Source organism: Branchiostoma belcheri, unplaced genomic scaffold (genome assembly GCF_001625305.1).
Source record: "Branchiostoma belcheri isolate BF01 breed outbred unplaced genomic scaffold, Haploidv18h27 scaffold59, whole genome shotgun sequence".
In the NCBI taxonomy this organism is placed as follows: domain Eukaryota; kingdom Metazoa; phylum Chordata; class Leptocardii; order Amphioxiformes; family Branchiostomatidae; genus Branchiostoma; species Branchiostoma belcheri.
The window spans coordinates 1,679,323-1,700,600 of NW_017804231.1; the positions used below are offsets into that span (position 1 = coordinate 1,679,323).

Genomic DNA, 21,278 nt, shown 5'->3' on the forward strand with positions numbered 1-21,278 from the left:
GCATTTGGGGAACCAAAAGTTGTACCTATCACTTACAATCTGCCGTCATGATATCAATGAGCAGCAAAGATTTATGTGATGCAAATTTCGCAAATTTTACTCCAAATTTTCTTATTCACTACCATTGAGGGTAGCGATTTTATGCTTTTAATTGTTAATACCCATGTAATACTTTCGCAGTCAACTGCAAAATGTCTTAGAAGAGTTGCTCATATCATCTTGGATAAAGATGTTTACTATCACAAATAGTTCTGTCTTAAGGCAAAACCATTGCAAGTCTATATTTACGAGTAATGAAAAAATCATTCCGGATTATAAACAAAGCCGGTTCTTATTCTCTACTATCACCGACTTTGTTTTATTCGAGTCTATCGTCTTCAGATTGGACAAAAAGCTTGCTAAGCAAAACAAAATGGCAAAAAGTCATTGCTGCAAAGGGACCATCCATCCCCACGAGTGCACCTCCGCAGATTCTGAGTAGTCCATCTGCGGACACAACACGAGATAACGGCAGCAGTAATGCGGCAGCAGCAGCCTTCTGCCCACGGCAAAGACACGGCACCGTATCAGCGATACATACACAACAGGTTGCCTTCCAAATGGAGTTTTTTTTTCTTGGCTCGGTACGTCCGAGCAAGATTGTCTGCGGTGATCAAAGTGTTCCCTTGCGGCATGGTCCATTTTCAGCATCGACTACCGCAAATGAGGTACTCCTATTAACGCTCCCGAGAGTGACGTTTCGGGACAGCTGCAGAGGCGCAACGGCCGGAGTTAGGGCCATTCGATTGCTGATTTACTGATCTCAAAACATGCTGGCTCCGTAACCTTGCTCCAAAGGGGCGCCAAGGTGTCAGGGAATGGACAACATGTCATCATCGGTATCACTACATCTGGAACTAGATTGCATTAGGCTAACTGGTGATGGGGGATACTCAGATTGTAAGGCACGAGGGAGATGTCCATTATCGAACACCATTTCCATTTCCCTCCGTACATCTGATTCAAACCTATTTTACAGACTGTGCATCTAGCTGGGCCAGAGGCCTAACCCATTTCAGCTGAAAAATCACCACAAAAGTTAAAGCAGTTCTCGCTTCTTCAGTTGGAATGCTACATTGAAGCTACTTGGAGTTGAAAGCGACGTGTGTGTATTCTGAAATTTTCTGTGTAGCAGAGAAATAAAATGGTAAAAATTCCTGCTGGTGTTCTGCAGATGCCTCCCTAAGCTCAGGCAAACTTCATGACGTATCAAGGATCATGAGGAACTCTATGAGGGACCCGGAGAGCATCAGCAGGGACTTTGCGAACTACCGGAACCCTCTACGATTCAGCTCGTCTTCACGTTTTAATAATTCGTGTTTATAAGCCTGTTGATCTTTAGATCAGTGTCAATAAGGAAATGTTGTAGTGGATGGATGCTACCTAAAACGCCTGGCCATCTCAAAAATCATACCCAGTTATTTGCTTATCTTGCTTTGGGCGTATCTTGTCTAGCCTTAGTCGGCGCGCTAAAACACGACTTTGACACACTGGACCTGAGGTAACTGGAGTGCCAGGTGTCCTCAGCTCCTTGAACCACGGCATTTTTCTTCCCCATGTCATCTGGTATCTCCATTCAACAGCTGTGTGGAAGAATCTGCCTGTTGTTTCAGACTTGATCATTTCTCACTTCTATTTAGTTCTGTTTGGTGTATTAGTATCAAATTTTATCGAAATATTTGGTTCCATTCCAAAGATAATTTTTTCAAATAATGTTTAGGGTAGGACATTTATTAATGTGTCTGATATGCATTAAACTCATACCAATATGTATATTCATGGATTGCCCATATTGTGCTACGCTTTATATTCCTATCAAAATAAGATTTCAATATGTATTCATATCTGCCCTTGCAGGGACCAGCTTTACGGTGGAGTGGTCGAAGGTGAAACTGAGGGGCAGTGGCGAGGGTAATTATCATCCTGTCACTTGTAATGTCCTTGGCCTTTGCAAGTTGCTCATGATTACACTTGATGCGATGCATGTGACAGTCAAGGACACTGCATAAGGGCGTTAATTTATACATAAGGGACACTGACGATTTGTCTGTGGAAAGGAGTGCACGCCTTTGAAAATTCTAATCCAACAAGCAACAAACGATTTGTTGACTAACAATATATTTAGATAACAATGCTAAAGTACATTTTGAAACGAATGATATAACAATATATGTATGTCACAATTTCTTTATGCTTAGGACTGCATTGTTACAGTAACATCTATCTTCAGTGCACAGTAAACCGGTCATATTAGCCCCGATGAAGATGACAAACGATCATCGAAACGTCGGCTCTTGTTTAAAAACTGGTTGTGAATAAATAACTTTGCTACTCACATTCACCAACCTGATGAAATTATTCACCGGACTGGCCAGTAACATCTGTAGGATCGATGTAATGAGAATAACAATATTTGATGAATTCCAATTTTTCATCACTTTGTTCACAGGCGGCAGATTCAGCTTCATGGTGACGCTATTCAAAGATGGCCGGATTGCCTACTTCTACAAAGAGGCACGTGAAACTCATCGAACGTTCTAGTTCTTTCGCCATATTCCAGTTCTTGGCTGCGATAGGTTAGGTCATGTTGATTTGATTAAATATGGATGACATCTCTGGGAACTCCAAAACTGATGCGAGTGTAATAATAAAACGTTTGGCATATAAAACAAGCTGCCTTCATTATGAAATCCACGTGGTTGAACAAATGACATGTACACATAGAACAGTATGGCGGATGATAGACTGATCATTTTTATTCCTTCACATCTTCTTCCTTTTCTTTGGAATTGATTTTGGCATTCTACAACATCAGTATGGTTTTCTATTATTATTTTGCAATTCACGGTAGAGGTATATATATTTGCTTATTTTGCAGCTGCTTTATAACAGAATAGTTGAAAACTTTCTTTTATTTGGAAACGGCCTAAACTTTATGCGCCCGCGGATGTCTTCCATGTAATCAAATCAACGTAGACTTACTATCTACTGCTTTAATCTTTAAATGGCACCAAGAATAAATCGATCATGACATTATATCAACACCTCAGTGCTGTCTCATCCCATGCCCAATATCAGTTTCGAGTGACATTTTGTTCTGATAATCCGAATTTCAAACGACAGCGGCATACTTAGAATGAACAACAAGACGTGACCTACAAACGTCACTGATGTGAAAATAAGTGCCTCATTCTTCTCTGCCCGTTGACAGATATTGAATTGGAATGCATTATTGCCTTGTCTGAAGTTGTTTTGTTGGAGATATTTATCAATGTAACGATTCGTCTTTCACTGTCAGATCCCTACGCCAGTGGAGAGAATAGACGACTCGTCTTATCCCGTGAGAGTTGGCATATCAGACGCTTATACAGTGGATGTACTGTTATATCCAAGTGCAAGTAAGCAATATTATATATCATTAACTACAAGATAAGATAGACCTTGTCCCCGGGGACACAAGCTGACAAGATTGCTAGGAAACAACAGCTATACTTTGTCGATTGCCGACAATGCTCATCAAGAATAAGCTGCAGCACCCGCTGCTATATCCCTGTTATTTGACGTGATGGGACCACTTTACCGAGGAAAAATACCGGAAGAGCATTTATCTCAGATGAATGGACTAGGAAATATCTTTGGGTAAATCTAAACGCAATGTCGTTGCCAAAACAAATTATTTTTGTTCCTTCATATTTATGTATTTCAACTGGTGTGCACTTGATGTAGTTACACTGACTTCTCTCGATTCTCCATTATTCTCTGTACGCACCTAGTTAAATTTTGTATCATATTGTTTGGGTTTTCTGATAGGGTTCTCAAATGACGCTGTTTTTATCATCAAACTCATAATCTTGACATTTTCAAGGGCATTCATGATTCAAGAGGATAGCTCAATGTGAAGAGATTCCAACGCTTTAGTTGTGTCTTATCATCATTTTGACCTCTGCTATAGAAGTGAATCCTGCACACTAACATCGAACATGGCAGCAGGCCAGAACTCTGCATTTCTGTAAGATCAAAGACCCATGGCCATGCAGCCGTGCGTCTAAATCTTCAAAGGGAAATCTTGTTGATTTTCCACTGACAGGGCAGTTCTTTACACTTCACATTCATTACTCTAATGACCTTGCCAGAGACGGCCCGTTGATGGGGAAAATGAAACATGTCACAGACGTGTCACATCGTAAAATAGGTCGCTGCCGGGGTCCACTTAAGAACACATTAGGGTTGTAGCATGATCGCTGAGACTGCAATACGGGCGGTACTTCTAAGTAAAGCCCTCTTCAAGTACACTGGACGGCAACCGCCGAGCGACTGGTTTGAACTCCCCCCCCCCAGCATATCCAATTTTTTTGTTGTGCTTATGGTTGTGTTAATACTTAATACGTTATATACGAATAAAACAAACTAAATGATCGCCGCTGCTCAGTGAAATGGGAGATATTACAACTAGTACCTGATGAGGGCTGTATATTGTGAAGACGTATGATACATTCTTTCAAGTCAGTGTTTTCTTTCAGATGGCCACAGAAAGACGATCTACGAGTACAACACGATCGACTTGGATTTGGCCAAAGTCAAGAATGGATCTTCGTTCCTCCTGTCACCGCTCCCGAGTAAGTTGATGACGCCCGATCTTCTCCAAGGCACTCCTGTAATGGAAATCGAACTCCTGGGGGTTGGGATGAAATTAATCAATCATCAACTTTTCCTCGTTTCTCTTCTAACGAGGTTGATGGGAATCGAATGGATCAGTCTCCAGACTGACCATTAAGAAAAAGCCATTAGGCTACTGGATATTAACAGATGAGATCATTTTGTAAGATCAAAACAAGTATAAAGTAGCTGAACTGGCATCGCTTTGCTACGCCCCCTGGTAGATCTAACAAACGTACAGGGATGAACTGATTAAAGGATGTAAGTACGCTGCAATGGTTGTACGTTCTTCCAAATCTTTGGCATTAGCTGAACGAGGAATGAGAATACTGCTTTTGACTATTGCTTTGTATTGCAATTTCAATAAATAAAATAGCAATAAATAAGATAAAAGATAAAATAGAATTAAGAAAAACAGCCGTACATGGATGAACTGATTAAGGGATGTACGTACGCTGCAATTGCTGTGGTTTATTCCAAATCATTAGCATTAGATAACAAGTCCGTTTTTGACCATACTGTAAATCGTACAAAGCAGCTGCAAATATGTGCCATGAATTGCAAAAAAAATATTGGAATTCGAACTGGATACTTATATCGTAGAATGCCAAAATCAATGCCCAAAGCAAAACAACAAATGTGAAAAAATACATTTCCATTTATTTATGAATATGTTTATTTCAGTTGGCCTCTTGCTATGTTGTGATCAGATCATGCTATATTTTTTACTTTATGTTGATGTCTTCCTGGTGGAACACATAGCAATTCAAATAATCATCTTTTTCTCCTTCTTCACGTCAGCCTGCACGCAGTTCTCTGATTGCCAGAGCTGCATCAGCGCCAGTATAGGGTTCGAGTGTAGGTGGTGCAGATCGTTACGCAGGTATGCTTCAAATAAACGGTACTCTTAGAGAGATTCTTACACGTAAATCCCACGAACAAAGACTCGGTACAGTGTTAATTGTAATGGCAAGAAGTTTAGCAAATGTCACCCATCAGCAATGTGATGTAACAGTGGCTCTACGGTAGATATCGGATCTACGTGCTGTATACCCGTGCAGCGTGGTTACCGCTGCCTGCCTTGGCGCCATCGGGTCCCATATCGCCGCCCTAAGTACGGCTACGGTACGGTTTGGAGCGGAGATCCGCGCACGCCTATCAACAGAAATGACAGGTAACGAAAATTTGTCTTGGCAGGAGGACGACGGGCGTGGAAAAGGTCATAAGTCTTGGCATTATCCATCTCGGGAACTTCTGCTGTCATACGTGCAAAGTTTGATACGGCTCACCAGCACACATTTCTGTGTTCAAAATGGTCTGGAAAGTGAGCATTGAGCATTGAAAATGTCCTTCTGCGGGATTTTGTAAAGCCACAAAATATGCCTGGGAGTCAATTTTCCTCAGCAAGGCTATTATAAGAATGGCAGGATAGAATCCGGTATATGTGTGGTTTATTGCTACTGTAAACTTTACAAACTGAAATAATGTACTGTGTGAAGCATTTCTGTAGCGCATGTGATTTATCATGGGCTAAAGAGATAATGCTTTACACGTTTCACGTGTATTATGGAATATAGAAAAGCGTGTGGTGTTTTTCAATGCAAACCACTAACGTACATTTGAATAAAGTATATAAAAATCAAAGTGCTTATGTGTATAAAAGGCTGTTGTAACATTCAGTATGCTCCTGCCATGTCCTTATTTAGGGATACAAAAGATTGCTTATTATTACACTTCTTATACATGCTAGTGATCTACTGCTTTACTGTCTACCATTGTATCTCACACACGTCTATGGTAAGGTAACAAATAGGGCCGTCAAAAAGCTTTCACGTACAAGTACCGTATCTAGTCCACGTTTCCAGATTCACTCTTCGCCACCAATGACCCTGGAACACACCTAATGTTAGACATAACCATAGGCATACGGAATCAAAAGACTGGAGAGCCATTCGTCAGTATTTGCGAAGCGGAAGGTGCTTTATCAAAGAGAGAGGAGGCTGGAGTATTACTAAGTCTCTGATGAAGACAGTGGGTAGATGATGGATTGCAGCGTCGATAGAAACGACATGATAGCGGAAGAGATATATGCAGCGTCGGAAATGAAACACGTAGATCGCACAAGGTCGTCTGCTACATTCTTCCAGACAATCAACTACATCGTGTATGTTCTATTAGATACTCTTCCTGTCTGGCGAAGGTGCTATTTCAGACGCAGTCCGATCGTTAATCATCACTTAAGTCCAACCTTCAGCCAAATTAGACAGCCAAGATATCTAGTAAGGGCATCTTCGTGCACAAAGTACTTGGTGGAAGGTCCATATTTTTCAAGTTAAAGGGTGCAGGTCAAAAGCAATTCAAAACACAGCACAGACGGATGGCAATTACAGGGAGAATGGTGCAAATCTTCGTAAAGTTTTAATAGAATTTAACCTGCAGCTTTGAATTTTGTAAAATGTAAAGGAATTTTATCACTTTCTAAAGGGATTTTATGTAAATTGGCACGAGATATTCTTACACGTATATCCCAAAACTACTGTCTGATCAACTTCTAGTACTACAGTAACTATGTTTGCTATTGTACGGTTTGTGGATGATGAATAGCTTCACTGGATATTGTGTGATCTTAGTAGAAACATAGTCTTTTGGTGATCTTTTCAATGGTAGAAGAATGTTTGTTCCAATACATTGTTTTCACTTAGGGCTTCGACCAGTCACTCTGGTCTTCTTCAATAGACTAACCCGGAGGGGCTTATCACGTGGCTTCTCTGAAGTGTGATGTCAACAGTGGGTCAAAGGTATCTGGTAAATGATGTCGGCCCCCGTCGCGGTTGAGTCATGGGCCCTAGTATGACATGGGTATCATAATAGCGAGAAGTTTTAACAAATTAAAACAGTAGTTTTTTTCTCTCTTTGTCCAGATGCTCGGATGGTGGAAAGGACCGTAACAAACAGCAATGGGTAGATGCCCGCTGTGACGACCAGGTGAGAAATTTTCCTCATGAGTTTAAAAAAAAGTGTATAAACATCCTAGCTCAAAATGTCACCCATGCGTCTGCCAAAATATACATACAAGTTGTTGTGGCTCTGATACGTCCAGAAGTACGTAGTTGTAAGTCTACGCCAAATTGATATTTCTTGATGTGTATAACCATTATACTAGGCGCACTTGGATGTCTTAAATATAACTGTTACTCCACTGGGTATTCAACATTTACGATTTAGTTGACTGTCCACAGCAGTTTATGTATCTCACGCGGAGACTCGGTGGGACTTCAACAAATGGCGCATTAAAACGCACAATAAAGCGTCTGTGGGTAGTGCGAAAGTGTCGCTTTTAATACGGGCATTCGATGCAATTTCAGGGCGGCAAAACTAGAATGTTCTGAATAAGACAATCTGCATGTCATACTTTGGGGATTTAAAAAAATAGAAACAAGCCCCAAGATGAGTATTATATTTTCTGGGTGGTACCCCTAAAATCGGACCCTACCAGTAGCCGTTTTTCGTCACAATTTTGCTCCATGAACGTCGATATACTTTGGGATAGTGTTGTTTCAACTTACCACGCAGATAACTGACTTTAAAAAATCAGGTTCTCAGGCCCTAAAAACTGCACTGGGCACCTTTAAAAAAAGTTTAATGTTGTGCCTTGCATCTCAATGTGACGGTTTGAAGGAGCCCCGAGCTCTGATGTGATTTTAATCGAGCCGCGCGGAGTGCTTGGCGAGGCCGCGGATGGCGCAGGACGACTTTGCGGCGTGTTGTGATGGATGGGCCGGCTTTCCAACGGCAGGCAGCCGGAGCCCGAGCGATCTCCGCATCCCCAGTGTACCTAATCTCCAAGCAGACCCTTTTGTGGTGGCTGCAAAGTCAGTATCAAATTGGCCAGGCAGAATCCATTTGCCAGGCAGTTTTACCATTTGCCAATCTTAGTGTGAGTGCCGGCAGAGGTTGGGCTACCAGTACGAAAAATAAAGCCTCACAACACGCCTAAATAAGCCAAAGCCTAAAACTCAGCTAAGAGTACAGAGTCCCGTCCGTGGACTTCACGCTTTAGCCGGGTGGTATTTATTCACAGACTTAGCGGGGAAATCTCGCGGCAAATAGAGTCGTTCGGCGACAGCTCAACTCCGAGGTCTGTCTGAGTGTGAGGATGTCGGAGTGTGGCGACCTCTGCCACGGTCCTTCCAGCGGAAAATGTCAGTGAAAGGCCGTCCCCTCCCGATAGACGGGTGGCAACAGGGGTGACATTTCGCCGCTTCACTGTGAAGTTCGCATGATAAATCCTCGCTCATCAAGACAGTCGCACGTCTGGCGTGTTACCAAGGGCTTTGAACTTATAAACACAAGCGAACTGACACGGCGTGCTACAAATAATCTATCATGAACTTCAGACAGTATTGCTGGAAAGGGCACGGTCAAAATGTTATGATGTAGAAGTTGAGAATAAAGTCGCTGTGAGAGTCACTCGATCATTGCGTAGTTGACACTTCGTTACAAAAGCGGGTGGAATCAATTAATCGCTGACAATGAAAGATGGGTTCATCATCAGTCACATTTATCTCCTTAAAGTAACTCTTAAACAAGTAGACAGACTTTCCTTAACTCTAAAACTAGTATATATATGTTTGCCTTCGCAGTTTTAGCTATGTTTTCTCTTCCTCTTTTCTCCAAACAAATAAAGCTAAAAGGCAATGACCTTGACCATACGTCTGTCACCATGGTAACTGGTGCTGTAACATACACCCTGAGGTGTTGGGTTACGTTCTGAAACAGGACAGAGATGGTTTTATTGCTTATTATGCCTTTACTTTCCACCTATCGCAAACTCTGACAATCTGATATATTGACCATGAGACTGTATAGAACATGTACCACACTCGTCCAATACGTGTTTCGAAAACCAATGGTAATTCTCATGAGTTACGTTACGTAACGGTGATTAAAATGGAATGCAATTGTAGGTTGATATGATCATCTCAGTGGGGTAAATGAGACTCTCCTAATATTGAATATCCTGCGCTAATGAATCAATACATTTCTGCCCAATATAACTACAACAGACTGCATTAACTAGTAGTAGCCCTGGGTGTTGCCGACACAACGTGCACTCGACGTTCCGTGTAATTAAGACATTACTGCTGCCTAAAGTTACCAATAGCTATGAATACCTATAGTTGTGATACCTATAATTAGACACATATGTGGAAGAATTTAGGAAAACGTACTACATTGTACTTTTTCATCCTATTTATATGAAAATCACGGTGAAAATCAAACAGCTCATTAGGTAACAGTTAAGACAAAATCCATCTTAAACTTTGGTGCATAGGGACGGTGTCCATCTCTATACCTCTTGGACAGCTACACTCCAAATAGTTGGCTAGTCCACTAGTATTGCAGTGGGGGTTCTACTATCATTCTCTTTCTTACAAGTGTGGGGAAAATGAGAAAGCAGTGTGCCCCATTTTTAAAGCCCAGGCGTTACTTCAACCTATGAATTCCTGGAAGCCAGGTGAACATTGTCATAACTACCGTAACGCTAAATAACCATACTTGTGATAAGAAGAATAGGCCGATGTGCGATGTAGTTTCTCTTTGCCTAACAACATCACGATCGCGAAGAGTCTCTATATCCACATACCCTGTAAGTTACATGTTAACGTATGTTCTGTTTCAGTCTAAACGCATGGTTTGTGAGGCTCCGAAAGTGGCAACAACAACAGCGCCTACCCCGCCTGAACTGCTGCTGGATGGGTCACTCATCGCCCAGGACAACCTGACAGGTAATGGCGAGCTCTGGACAAAACTCACTCTTTACGCACACTTTAAGGAATGCGTAAAGATTACGCAAGCTTTAAGGTGTGCTTAAAGATAGTATTTCGTGCAGTGCTCGAGGATCTCTTAGGAATACTAGACTGTAAAACCCCTGTCACACATTCACGAATTTGGTCTCCCAAACACTGGCTGAACGCCCCCTAGCCATGGTTAGGAGTAGGTCTAAGCAAAGTTGACTGGGTCAGCTGGTGTTCGGCGAGGTCGACTACTGTTCGGCTGCGCCATCCGAATGTTTCAAACTGTTTTAAAACATTGCGGGGATGGTCATGAGGTCCGGCCTTGGTTGGCTGTTTTTATGTTGTAAGTTAGCAGAACACCAGCCAACCATTCGAGAGTAAATCAGCAGTTTTCAGGATGCGTTCGGGGGTCTCAGATTCAACTCAAATACGTTTTGATTCATATATAAAGGTAGACGTGGCCTAGATTTGATCAAAGGCCCATCGAACGTCAGCCGAACCTGGTCGGCTGGTGCTCGGAGGCAAGGTCGGTGGAAGGTCCTGAATGTGTGACAGGCGCTTAAGGTTTCAATGAAAAACGCATATTGAATCTGGTACGTGGTTAAGCATCAAAGAGTTCCAATCACAAATTACTGTCTGTTGATTTTTTCTGTCACTACAACTCTGAAATAATCAATCTTACCACTCCTCTTGGCGAGGTTGTACCTCATACCACATCGTCCCTGGAGACAAATCTTCGATATTTCATTTTGCTACTTGTATCAACAGCCATCTTTTACAATCAATGTCAGCATCGCCTTGGGCAACGTAGCTGAAATAGTGTAGGTAATAAAACTACTTTTCCTTCGGCAGACACGACGACGAGACAGACATCTGCTCATCTGATCCCTAGAGATGCAGCTCATTCGACGTAATGCATTTACTAGAACTCTGTTTCCTCTGCAAATGCTGTTCATCTGAGACAATAAGTAGTTACTAAAACTACGTTTCCCTCTCACAGACACGATGACGAGACCGGAATCTGCTCACCTGCCTCCTCAAGAGACCACGCCCAAGTCCTCCAGCAGGCAGAAGACTGTGCGCAACTTTCTCGACAACGGACCTTTCCCGGTGGAGGTGGAAGTCGAAGGTAACGCGAAAGAAAATAAGAATAAGAGGAAAAGGACTTCTGTGAAGACGCGGTATCTTGAGACAGAAGTCATCATCGGTATATTGATCGCCGTGGTTGTCTTAGTGATCGCCATCGCCTGGATCATCCATGCATATTCCAGGAGATCCTCTCCGGAGCTGGTCGTTGTAGAGGTGAGTACTCAGGGAGAATCATGGCTTCTATCAGCCCTATAGACTCGTTCCAAGCTTCATTTTCGTGTAAACATAGCCGCGGTGTGCATTAGGAGTATTCCAGTGAATGGACTACTCGTATGTATCTGAGATTGATATACACGTTAATGAATAACGAATGATTATCGAAGGATGAGAAAAGAGAGCTTAATTGCTAGAGTAATTAACAAGAAAAGCTGTACAGAGAATTTCTCACAGCAGCGTTTGCAATGTTGATATTTTTCATACGTGTGTGCAACTACAGACAGCGTTTTGCAACATAATTTTTATGAACCCTAACTAAGTTCCTGTAATTTTCTGTTCAACAGTGGCGTGGTCCAGATGTGGTAAAACCGGAGGTTTGAAGAGCTTCTCACAGTCTTAAGTTAAGTCTGTTGACATCTTTGGGGAAGATCTTCAAGAGTTTCATCCCTACAACACCTGGATCCTCCAGGGACAACAGGAATCCTACGAAAAGTTGTTTTCAGGTGTCTTCTTCAACACTTGATTGTGGCCTTTGTCCAAGTGTTAGTAAGACTGTTATACTTGTAACAATGATATCGCAGATAGGCAGAAGCAGAACTTTCGGGCATCAAAACGAAGACTGTACACTTATTATCTATCCCTACAGGGCCAATTGGTCTTGATCACTAGCGTTGTAATCTATTGATCTTTTTCTAAATAGATGGGAACCTGTATTTCAATTTGGGAACGGCGAGCGACCAAGCCAAGGTCTTGAAAGAGTAAAAGGTACATTTTGGGCTTTTAAAAATACTCGAAAAGAGCAGTAATGCACTTATACTCGGAGAAAATTTGTACACTCTGTGAGTAATGTTTGTCAAGTATGTTGAGCCCTATACTACATATATGTAGAAACATGGTTTCTGGTGTCACAGTGTCTTTCAACTGGTGGGAAGAAAGCAGCGAATTTCATCAGTCGTCTGCAAACGTAAAGCTCCTGTCACACATTCACAACCTTCACCCGAACTGGTTCGGCTGGAGTTCGGGAGCAGTCTGTCCAGCTTTCGTCTGGCCACGCCTACCTTTCTACATGAATCGAAACTAAATGGAGTCTAATCTGACCACCGAACACTACTAACTTACTCCCGAATGCTGCAGACTTAGGGCTGCCAACAACTCCTAACCATGGCGCAGCCGAATAGCAGCTGTATTCGCCGAAACACCAGCCGACTTTGCGCCGACCGACTAACTCCTAACCATGGTGGGGGAGGGGGATGTCGGCCTGTGTTCGGGAGGCTAATATGTGACAGGGGCTTGTACAAGATCCGTTTTATGATGTAAATTAGAGTGAAGGTCTTGTGCAACTATGTGTGCATTATTACAAATCGTTATTGTCCACAGTCTGTGGAGTAGACTCCATTGTCCAGAAATCTAAAGGTAACAACATGATGTACTTTCTATCCGCGTATACGTAGTGAGTTTGTAAACTGTTTGAGCGAGGAGTCCTATGAATAGTTTGGACTTGCTGTTGCCTACGTGTACGCAACTTATGTAAGTACAAATCCCTAAGCCACTCTCGCAAACATTGAATTGGTTTTTCGATAAGGCACTCCCCCAAATCAGATGGATTTGTAAACTTAAGATACAAGTGATTTGCTATCAGAACGCATCACAATTGACACTTTTCCAGTAATATCTTGTGGAGTCGGCATTTAAAGGAATTAAGCAACGGAAACAGATGGTGTCTTAGCCGTCTTTTGAATAATTGAACCTGATTTCGTTGGATTTGCACACGGAAAATGACTGATCTGGCACTTAAGCAGCTTTAATAAGTGATTTGTAATATCTCCGGTCGTACGTAAATGATCAATGATATACATGCTGACACCTGATACCAAGATAGAAAGATCCGCTTTGTCATGACACTGCAAAAAATCCATTCTTTAAGCACACCTAAAAGCATCCGTAAAGGTGCCGTTTCTGAAGTCACGTCGCTTGTACCTTTATGAATTACGCATGCTTTAGTTGGGCTTAAAGATTCGTGTGGTACATGTGGCATTTGTTGATTCCGTGCATGGTGTCTCATTTCAAATCCTCCATGAATCGTGTGATTTTACGACACCATGCAGTATTGCGGCACAACCCAGAATAGTGCAATATTCACACGTTGACAATGTCAATATCAGTGTTCTCTTTAGTGTACATGTACATAAGCGGTTCTAAATGGTACTAAATATGTGTAAAAGTCAGCTATCTCTTTTCGCACCGTGACAGATAGGAAGCTTTTCTGTACGTTTGACCGGCACTCTCGTATGTACATTTAGTGACTGTGGATGCAGGTCATCCAAATAAACGTTCCAGGGTGAATCGACCCACAAAATATTGATTCTTCACTTCAAGACGCACTGCACGAAATCCTAACTTTAAGCATACCTTAAAAATGCGTAAAACTACGCGTGAGGGAACATACGGAACCTTTACGCATGCTTTAATGCGTGCTTAAAGAATTGAAAGTCATTGAAGTGACACAAAGATGAAATTTAAAAAATGCAGCGTTGCTTGGTGTACCCGATGTTGTTAGAGAATTACAAGCTTACATATCACCTTGTGTTTTACTGGCTGTACGATTACCTTACCAAGGGTCGAAAATAATTTCTCATGAATTAAAGACATCCAATATAATTTCAGAGCGGAAAAACTGCATAAGGCAATCTTTATGATACTGTCACATATTACTGCACTACATTAGCACATTCCATCAGTATTTCATACTTTGGGCATTTAAAGGAATGAAAAGACAACCCTTAAGTTGAGTCCTTTAGTGGTCCTCAAATCAGTGGGATTTTTCTTTTATATGGAAATCAGCTTAAACATCACAACAGCTCATTAGATAACAGTTAAGGCAAACCCCATCCTACAAACTAGGTCACGATGTCGAACGTGTCACGAAATTTATGGCTGTATGGAGATTGATTTAGTGGGAGGAATGGAGAAGGGAGTTGAGGGCAGAAAAACGTAATCAGCCAGGCGGTGACAACCACCTGGGTGACGGGCATGGCGCCACCCTGACCCGCCTAGCCTGTTCCCCGTCTCCGGTAGCAGTGGGTCCCTGACGCCACTCTAACCTACAAAACTAATACTACCGACGCCCTTTCTACCTGATTTATAGCTTTTTCATTAAAACTAATGACAAGTTTGCTGCAGTTTACGTGTCACGTGGCTTCTACCAGAGGCGGCACCAATGGCTGCATCTGTAGGTAATGGATGAGCACTTATTATCGCATTTAACTAATGAGATATGAGTAATTACAACTGCACTATATTAGCGCAATGTTTTGTAATAAGCCATCTGTATCGGGTGTTCATTAACAGGCTTTTAGGGCGCTCCAAGACAGAGGAGAAATTAGCGAATGTGTATTACAAAACGCACTGTGAATTACAGCTGTCAGGTTTACTACCGTCAAAAGCCGGAGCGCAAATATAAAAACGAGGCCACATGAATACACAGTTCCCGCCGTACGTAGAAGACAGCTAACACGTATTAAAGCATAGATTTTTCAGGCTTTGTGGTCTTCAAATACTGTGCTAAACTGTTGTTGGTCCAATGAGTAAACAAGAACTTCATGTTTGACATGAGAGATCTGTTGGTATCTGAAGTATCAGACATTTCACAGTAACTAATCTTAAAAACCATATCATCCAGACCTAGACAGTGTCGCTAGCCTCAAGAAAGTTTACATCACCCTCAAAACGAACCCTCACAGAGAAAGAAGCAAGCCGAACTGGCAAGCTCATTTTCATTTAAGCTCCAGGGTACAGTAAGAGTTCGCACCCTCCAGCTGCGATCATCTATTACTGACAAACAGTCCGATCTGGAATAAAAGTAGCAGCAACGTCTACCTAATTGACTCATATGTCTCCAATCCTTGTCTCTGATCCAAGAGATAACTCCATTCAACATGCATAATAAACGCATTTATCATCACGAACTGTGGAATGCAACTCATGTAAGGCAGATAGCAACACCTCCGCGGTATCATTAATACTTCCTGGTGCTGTGAACAGTGAGTCTGGAGAACAATGCATCAATCCCGTCTGCGTTGCCAAACTCCCGACCTTATGTTGTATTTCATTACCGCAACAGGTGCCAAGGCTTTCCTTCATCAGTCTGTATCAAATTGCACAATACAAAAAACAAGCTCATTTCCCAAGTGTATTATGATTGTGTGCCGGAAGTTTGACGTAGTAAATGAAACTCGTACGGCAAACACAAAGCCCCCTTCTTCGTGTGCCCTAATTGCACCAAAACCCTGAGGAATATCGTGTCGACGTACTGAATGTCTCCTATCCAAGTCACATTGCAGAAGAGTTAAGCCCCCTTTCCAAAGAGAAGGAAATTAGTCCCTTGGAATTAAGTAGGGAAATCCCTTTTCCAAGTAAACATCTGCGACCAAAAAGCTGTGGGATTACACGGAAATAAATGAACTTCAAAGGACGTGAAGTTGGAAGAAGAGAATGTGTTTGTAGGTCAGCAGCTTCCCCAGGCAGCTCGTTGATTGAACGAGAGGTGACATCAGTAGTTCTGGCATGGTTTGCTAGCGGAAGCAAACTAGTATATAGCTATTTGCGTTGAATGTCAGTGCTTGTGATGATCTGTTCTGCTGGTGCCAGAAGGATTTAGGCGTTTTCGTAGAACTATCGTGGAGTGGAACTCAGTAGCGGCACCCTACTGTACATGGTGGCAGTGAGTTCAACTCGACGTTAGTTCTAGGAAATAATGAGTTAAGATAAATGTTCACACACAGAATTCTGCAACATTAATGAGGGAGATCAATTAAATAAGAGCACCACTCCTGCCTGAAAGAGGCACCTTAAGTCGTTTTGTTACAGTTTGATCAGTGGTAAGTATACACGGTCCAAGATGCTCTCACGATCCGTGGTTCTCCGCCCACAACACCCATTTCACTCCCGCACTAATATTTCATTACACAGAGGATAGACGCAATCAAAGCTTAATACGGGGAGTAAAGTAACTGCAAAATTGACAATTAGAGTCGAGATTCTGATGAGAGCAGAATGAGACCAGATGTTGGGTGCACCCGATCACGAACAAGGACAGATTACGGATTGAATGAATTGGATTTACGGCGAAATGGAAACAAAATGACAAGAAAACCCGATGAAGGTCATGAAACTGTGAGCTTGAATAGCAAGGAAAGCGTTATACACAATGTATTTATATGATGATTATATAATGGCGATTAGTTTATGTATTATAACGTAACTGTCACGTTTTTCAATAGTTAGTTACAGCTTTAGATCTAAATTATTATTTTTCTCCTTTCTAATCAACATTAGATTATATGTATTACAAAACGATTTACCACCTATCTGCTTTGAGGCAACGAAGAGATCTTTGGAAGAAACCTTTTTGGATCGCACAGAGATTAGAGTTGCTCTACTGAAGACATGATATGTCTAGTGATGAAGAATAATCTCATTTGTCATTCCAATCAAGTATTCTCGAAAACAGGCGCCATGAATAGAAAATGCAATAGAGAAGATATTAGAGGAACATCCAGCGACCTGATACCTGCGACGGATGGAAAACAACAAACCAGGGCAGCTCAGGATGCTTAAAATAAATCTTTGTGAACGAAACAAAATGGGGCCAATATTGACCCCGCTCGGTCATTATTTTTGTCGCAAAAAAGTTCGGGTGTTTAAGAGTTAAAGACTGTAAGTAAGTAAAGTACAGGTCTAACGAGAAGCACGGTGGCGTATTTATAAATGCAGATCACGTACGTCTAACCTATCAGTTGACATGAAATGACCCCGGCACACAGGCAGGTTTCAAGGCGACTTGATGAAATGGTTAAATACATGCATGACTGATTGCACATCCTTCCACCCGTCTGAGGATGAAAAACATCTAAGGAGTAGTCAGTAAGGTGTACAGAGGTGAAATTTAGACGAATCCTTTACAGTAGACGTCTCAAATAACCACCCTTTGGGAGGGTTAAAAACGCCTTTCTATGTATATGGGCGGTGCCCATCTCCGTTTCCATAGCCATTTGGCCACACAAGGCCACTGCCATACAGGTAAATATGTACAGTTCATGGATAAGGGTGTGTGTGTGCTTAACTACCATGGACTTAGCTGGTAAGTAAAAAAATATATATTGATGAAGTGATTATATGGATAACATCCTCTGGGAATCCCAAAACTGATGCGAGCGTGCGAATAAAAAAAGTTTATCCAAAAAAAGTTGTCTTCATTATACGAAATCTACGTGGTCATGAAGGTTGAACAAATGACTATAACACACAGAGTACGGTATGGTGAATAATAGACTCTTCCTTTTCATTTCTTTACATTTTCTTCTTTTCCCTTGAAATTGATTTTGTCATTCTACCAAATTAGTATCGATATTTTTTTTTTTGCAATTTGAGGCAAACATTTTCTCATATTGCAGCTGATTTGTACAGTCAATTCAAAGTATTTTTAGAAACAGACAAAAATTCAAGCGCGCGGATGCCGTCCATATAATCAAATCAACATGGCCTAACCATAAATGCTCTGACAACGTTTTCTTGGATCTTCAGACTAACATATCTCCACTGCATGCAGGACCATTTATCAATGTCACCCACTCCCATTATTTGTAATACCGATGGTTATGATCTATAGCCCAATAATGACTTATCCCAGAAACTGTATCTGACATAATGAGTGCAGCTCCGCTTTTAAAGAGTCAGCAGTGAAACTTGATCGATGTAATTTGGCCGCGTCGGAGACTAAACCTACCATTTACTACCAGTTTTGATTATACGAAAGTCGCACGATTATGTTAGATTCCGATCTGGTCTCTGTAATCGTTCCAAAAAGCAGGATTCAAGGCAACTATGATTAAGTAGAAATTGTCTCGTTATAGCATAATATCTAACTTACTTGGATTATACTTTGATATTGCAGAATATGAAAGATAAATTAGTTTTTCCTGACTCATGGTGATCAAGCGATTTACCTTAAGCCCACCACACATTCACAAACCTGGCCTTCTGAACACTAGGTGAACGCCCTTAACCATGGTTAGGAGGAGGTCGGCGCAAAGTTGGCTGGTGTTCAGCGAGGTCGGTTGCTGTTCGGCTGCGCCAGCCGACTGTTTCAAAATATTTTAAAAAATCGGGGGTTGGTCGGGAGGTGCAGTCATTGTCGGCAGAAAATCAGCAGAATACCGGCTAGCCGTTCGGGAATAAATCAGCAGTGTTCGGTCGTGTTCGGGGGTCATGTCACGACGTCAAATTTGACTACAGTTTAATTCAAATTCTTTTCGATTGGTATAGAAAGCCATGACGTGGCCTAAATCTGGTCACAGAATGCTAGTGGCCCTAACGTCAGCCGAACCTGGTCGGCTGGAGTTCGGGAAGAAATTCGGGGGCAGGTCATGATTGTGTGACAGACAACATACCACATGCACATTTGTAAATCGGTAGTCTGCGTTCCCCCGTGGAGGTAGGAGTATTTCTCCATTAGGAAACTAATAGTATGTAACTCTTGAGAAAACACGGCATACGTTAGGCTTTATATCTTGCCCCTTTGCTTTCTGAACAAAATGTGCTGTACAGTTGGTATGTGGTTTTCATTCACAAAACGTAGTTAATTACATGCTTGATCATGGAAACGCCTTGTGTATTATTGACCACACATTAAAAGGCTAAAGCCACCGGTGATATTCGTTTACACCACGGAAGTGGGAGTAGTTTATTCCATTCAGGAGATGTCCTTGAAAACCAATACCGTGACAGTCTTTCAGACGTGGCCATTCAGAAGTAATTCATACCTGCTTTACTGTAGGTAAGATTGCTTTTATTTGTTCAGTCGGTTACGAGCTCCGATGTAATCCCATTTCCTGTCGACCGAGGTCGTTTTTCTAAGAGAGTTCTGAATCATCCACGCGTCTTCACCCTCCAAACGTAGTAGTCCAGGGGTTAGCGACCCTGCCACTGGATCAAGAGGTTGAGATTTCGAATCCCGGCTGTTGTCGCTCACCCGACGTGCAACCTACTGGAAAGAGTCTCAGTCCCTAGGACGGGATGCGAAGCTGTGGTCCACTGTTGTTGAAAAGAGCTAGGGGAATTTCCCCGGTACAATGAACCTGAAATATTGTACATAGGGTCTGTCTTCTCTGTCACGACCAGTGGGAGATTAGCTCAGAAGATGCATCAGAGGAGACACTGGGCATTTCCTACATTTCCCGGAAACAACCATGTCACAAAACGAACGCACACGGAGTTGTACACGGGGACGTACACGTTAAATAAGCTGACAGAAGCCAGAAAATATATGATCAGGGAAGAGTCATGGTAGACAGTTTATTACAAGTATTTCCTAGATTCCTGGAAACGTCCAAATTTACAGGAGACATACACGTCATAATTAAACAACTGGCAGAATCCAGAAGATGCAGGGTAGACGATTTTCTACAGACATTTCCTATATTCCCGGAGACTACAATGTCAAGTTCACAGGGGAACGTTACACAACCTGGCAGAAGTCAGAAGATGCATTACAGAAGAGACGGGTTAGACAGTTTACTTCAAGCATTCCCTATATTCCTGGAAACTACCGGGTCAAGTTCAACACAGGGGAACGAACGCACACGGGGTCGTAAAAGAGCATCCAATAACTTTGTATACGGTAATCCTTTCCGCGTTAATCCCTCCTACCGGGAACTGTATTTGCACCGCACAAAATCCTATCCGAGGCAATCATCCCGGAAGTGTGAAATGTCAAGTTTAATGAGCATGCGTGCGGTGCGGCAGATGGGTCCTTATCTTGGAGAGGCCACTTCCAATACTTCTTTGCGGTTTTCGTCAAAGCCTCAAACGTAAAGCCGAGAGAAACAAGAGAAGCTTTCTCGTCAGATAGCTATTCTTCTGATATAGTCACCGTCCCCTACGTATAACCCATACTTCAAGGGTGATACTTTACTATACTATACTATACTATACTATACTATACTATACTATACTATACTATACTATACTATACTATACTATACTATACTATACTATACTTCACCATACAATACTACACTACACTACACCATACTATCAGTATACTACACTAAACTATACCGTGCTATACCATGCTATACTATACTGCACAATACTACAATATACTACACTATGCTATACTATACTATACCTTTTTGAGTAAAAAAAATAACATGCTCACTACTATTTTTGGACTCAAATTGTGGAAGATGGTGGCGCTATAGCTTGTTCAAAGTCAATATGTCGAACGATTAGATAAATTGCCAGGTAAAAACACCACATAACAGAGACTGTCGCTCTGTACGTATGAGTTTCAAAGGCACCTTGGATTCTTACATCTAATTATGAGGAATACAAATGTACCACAGCAACAACGAACAGGTAAATACAAATGACTTCCGCTACACGCCTATCAACTAAAGTGACCTTGGAAAGGGGCACATA

General features: G+C 41.9%; 1 protein-coding gene across 1 annotated transcript; it reads left to right on the forward strand.

Moving 5' to 3' along the window:
• Nucleotides 1-1,257: 1,257 nt before the first annotated feature.
• On the forward strand, nucleotides 1,258-12,524 carry LOC109481974 (plexin domain-containing protein 2-like). The gene is made up of 10 exons (XM_019784587.1): nucleotides 1,258-1,342; nucleotides 1,897-1,950; nucleotides 2,489-2,553; nucleotides 3,338-3,437; nucleotides 4,560-4,655; nucleotides 5,497-5,578; nucleotides 7,617-7,680; nucleotides 10,379-10,484; nucleotides 11,494-11,795; nucleotides 12,143-12,524. The coding sequence occupies exons 1-10, from the start codon at nucleotides 1,258-1,260 to the stop codon at nucleotides 12,176-12,178; spliced, it is 990 nt and encodes a 329-aa protein (XP_019640146.1). The 3' UTR covers nucleotides 12,179-12,524.
• The last annotated feature ends 8,754 nt before the right edge of the window (nucleotides 12,525-21,278 follow it).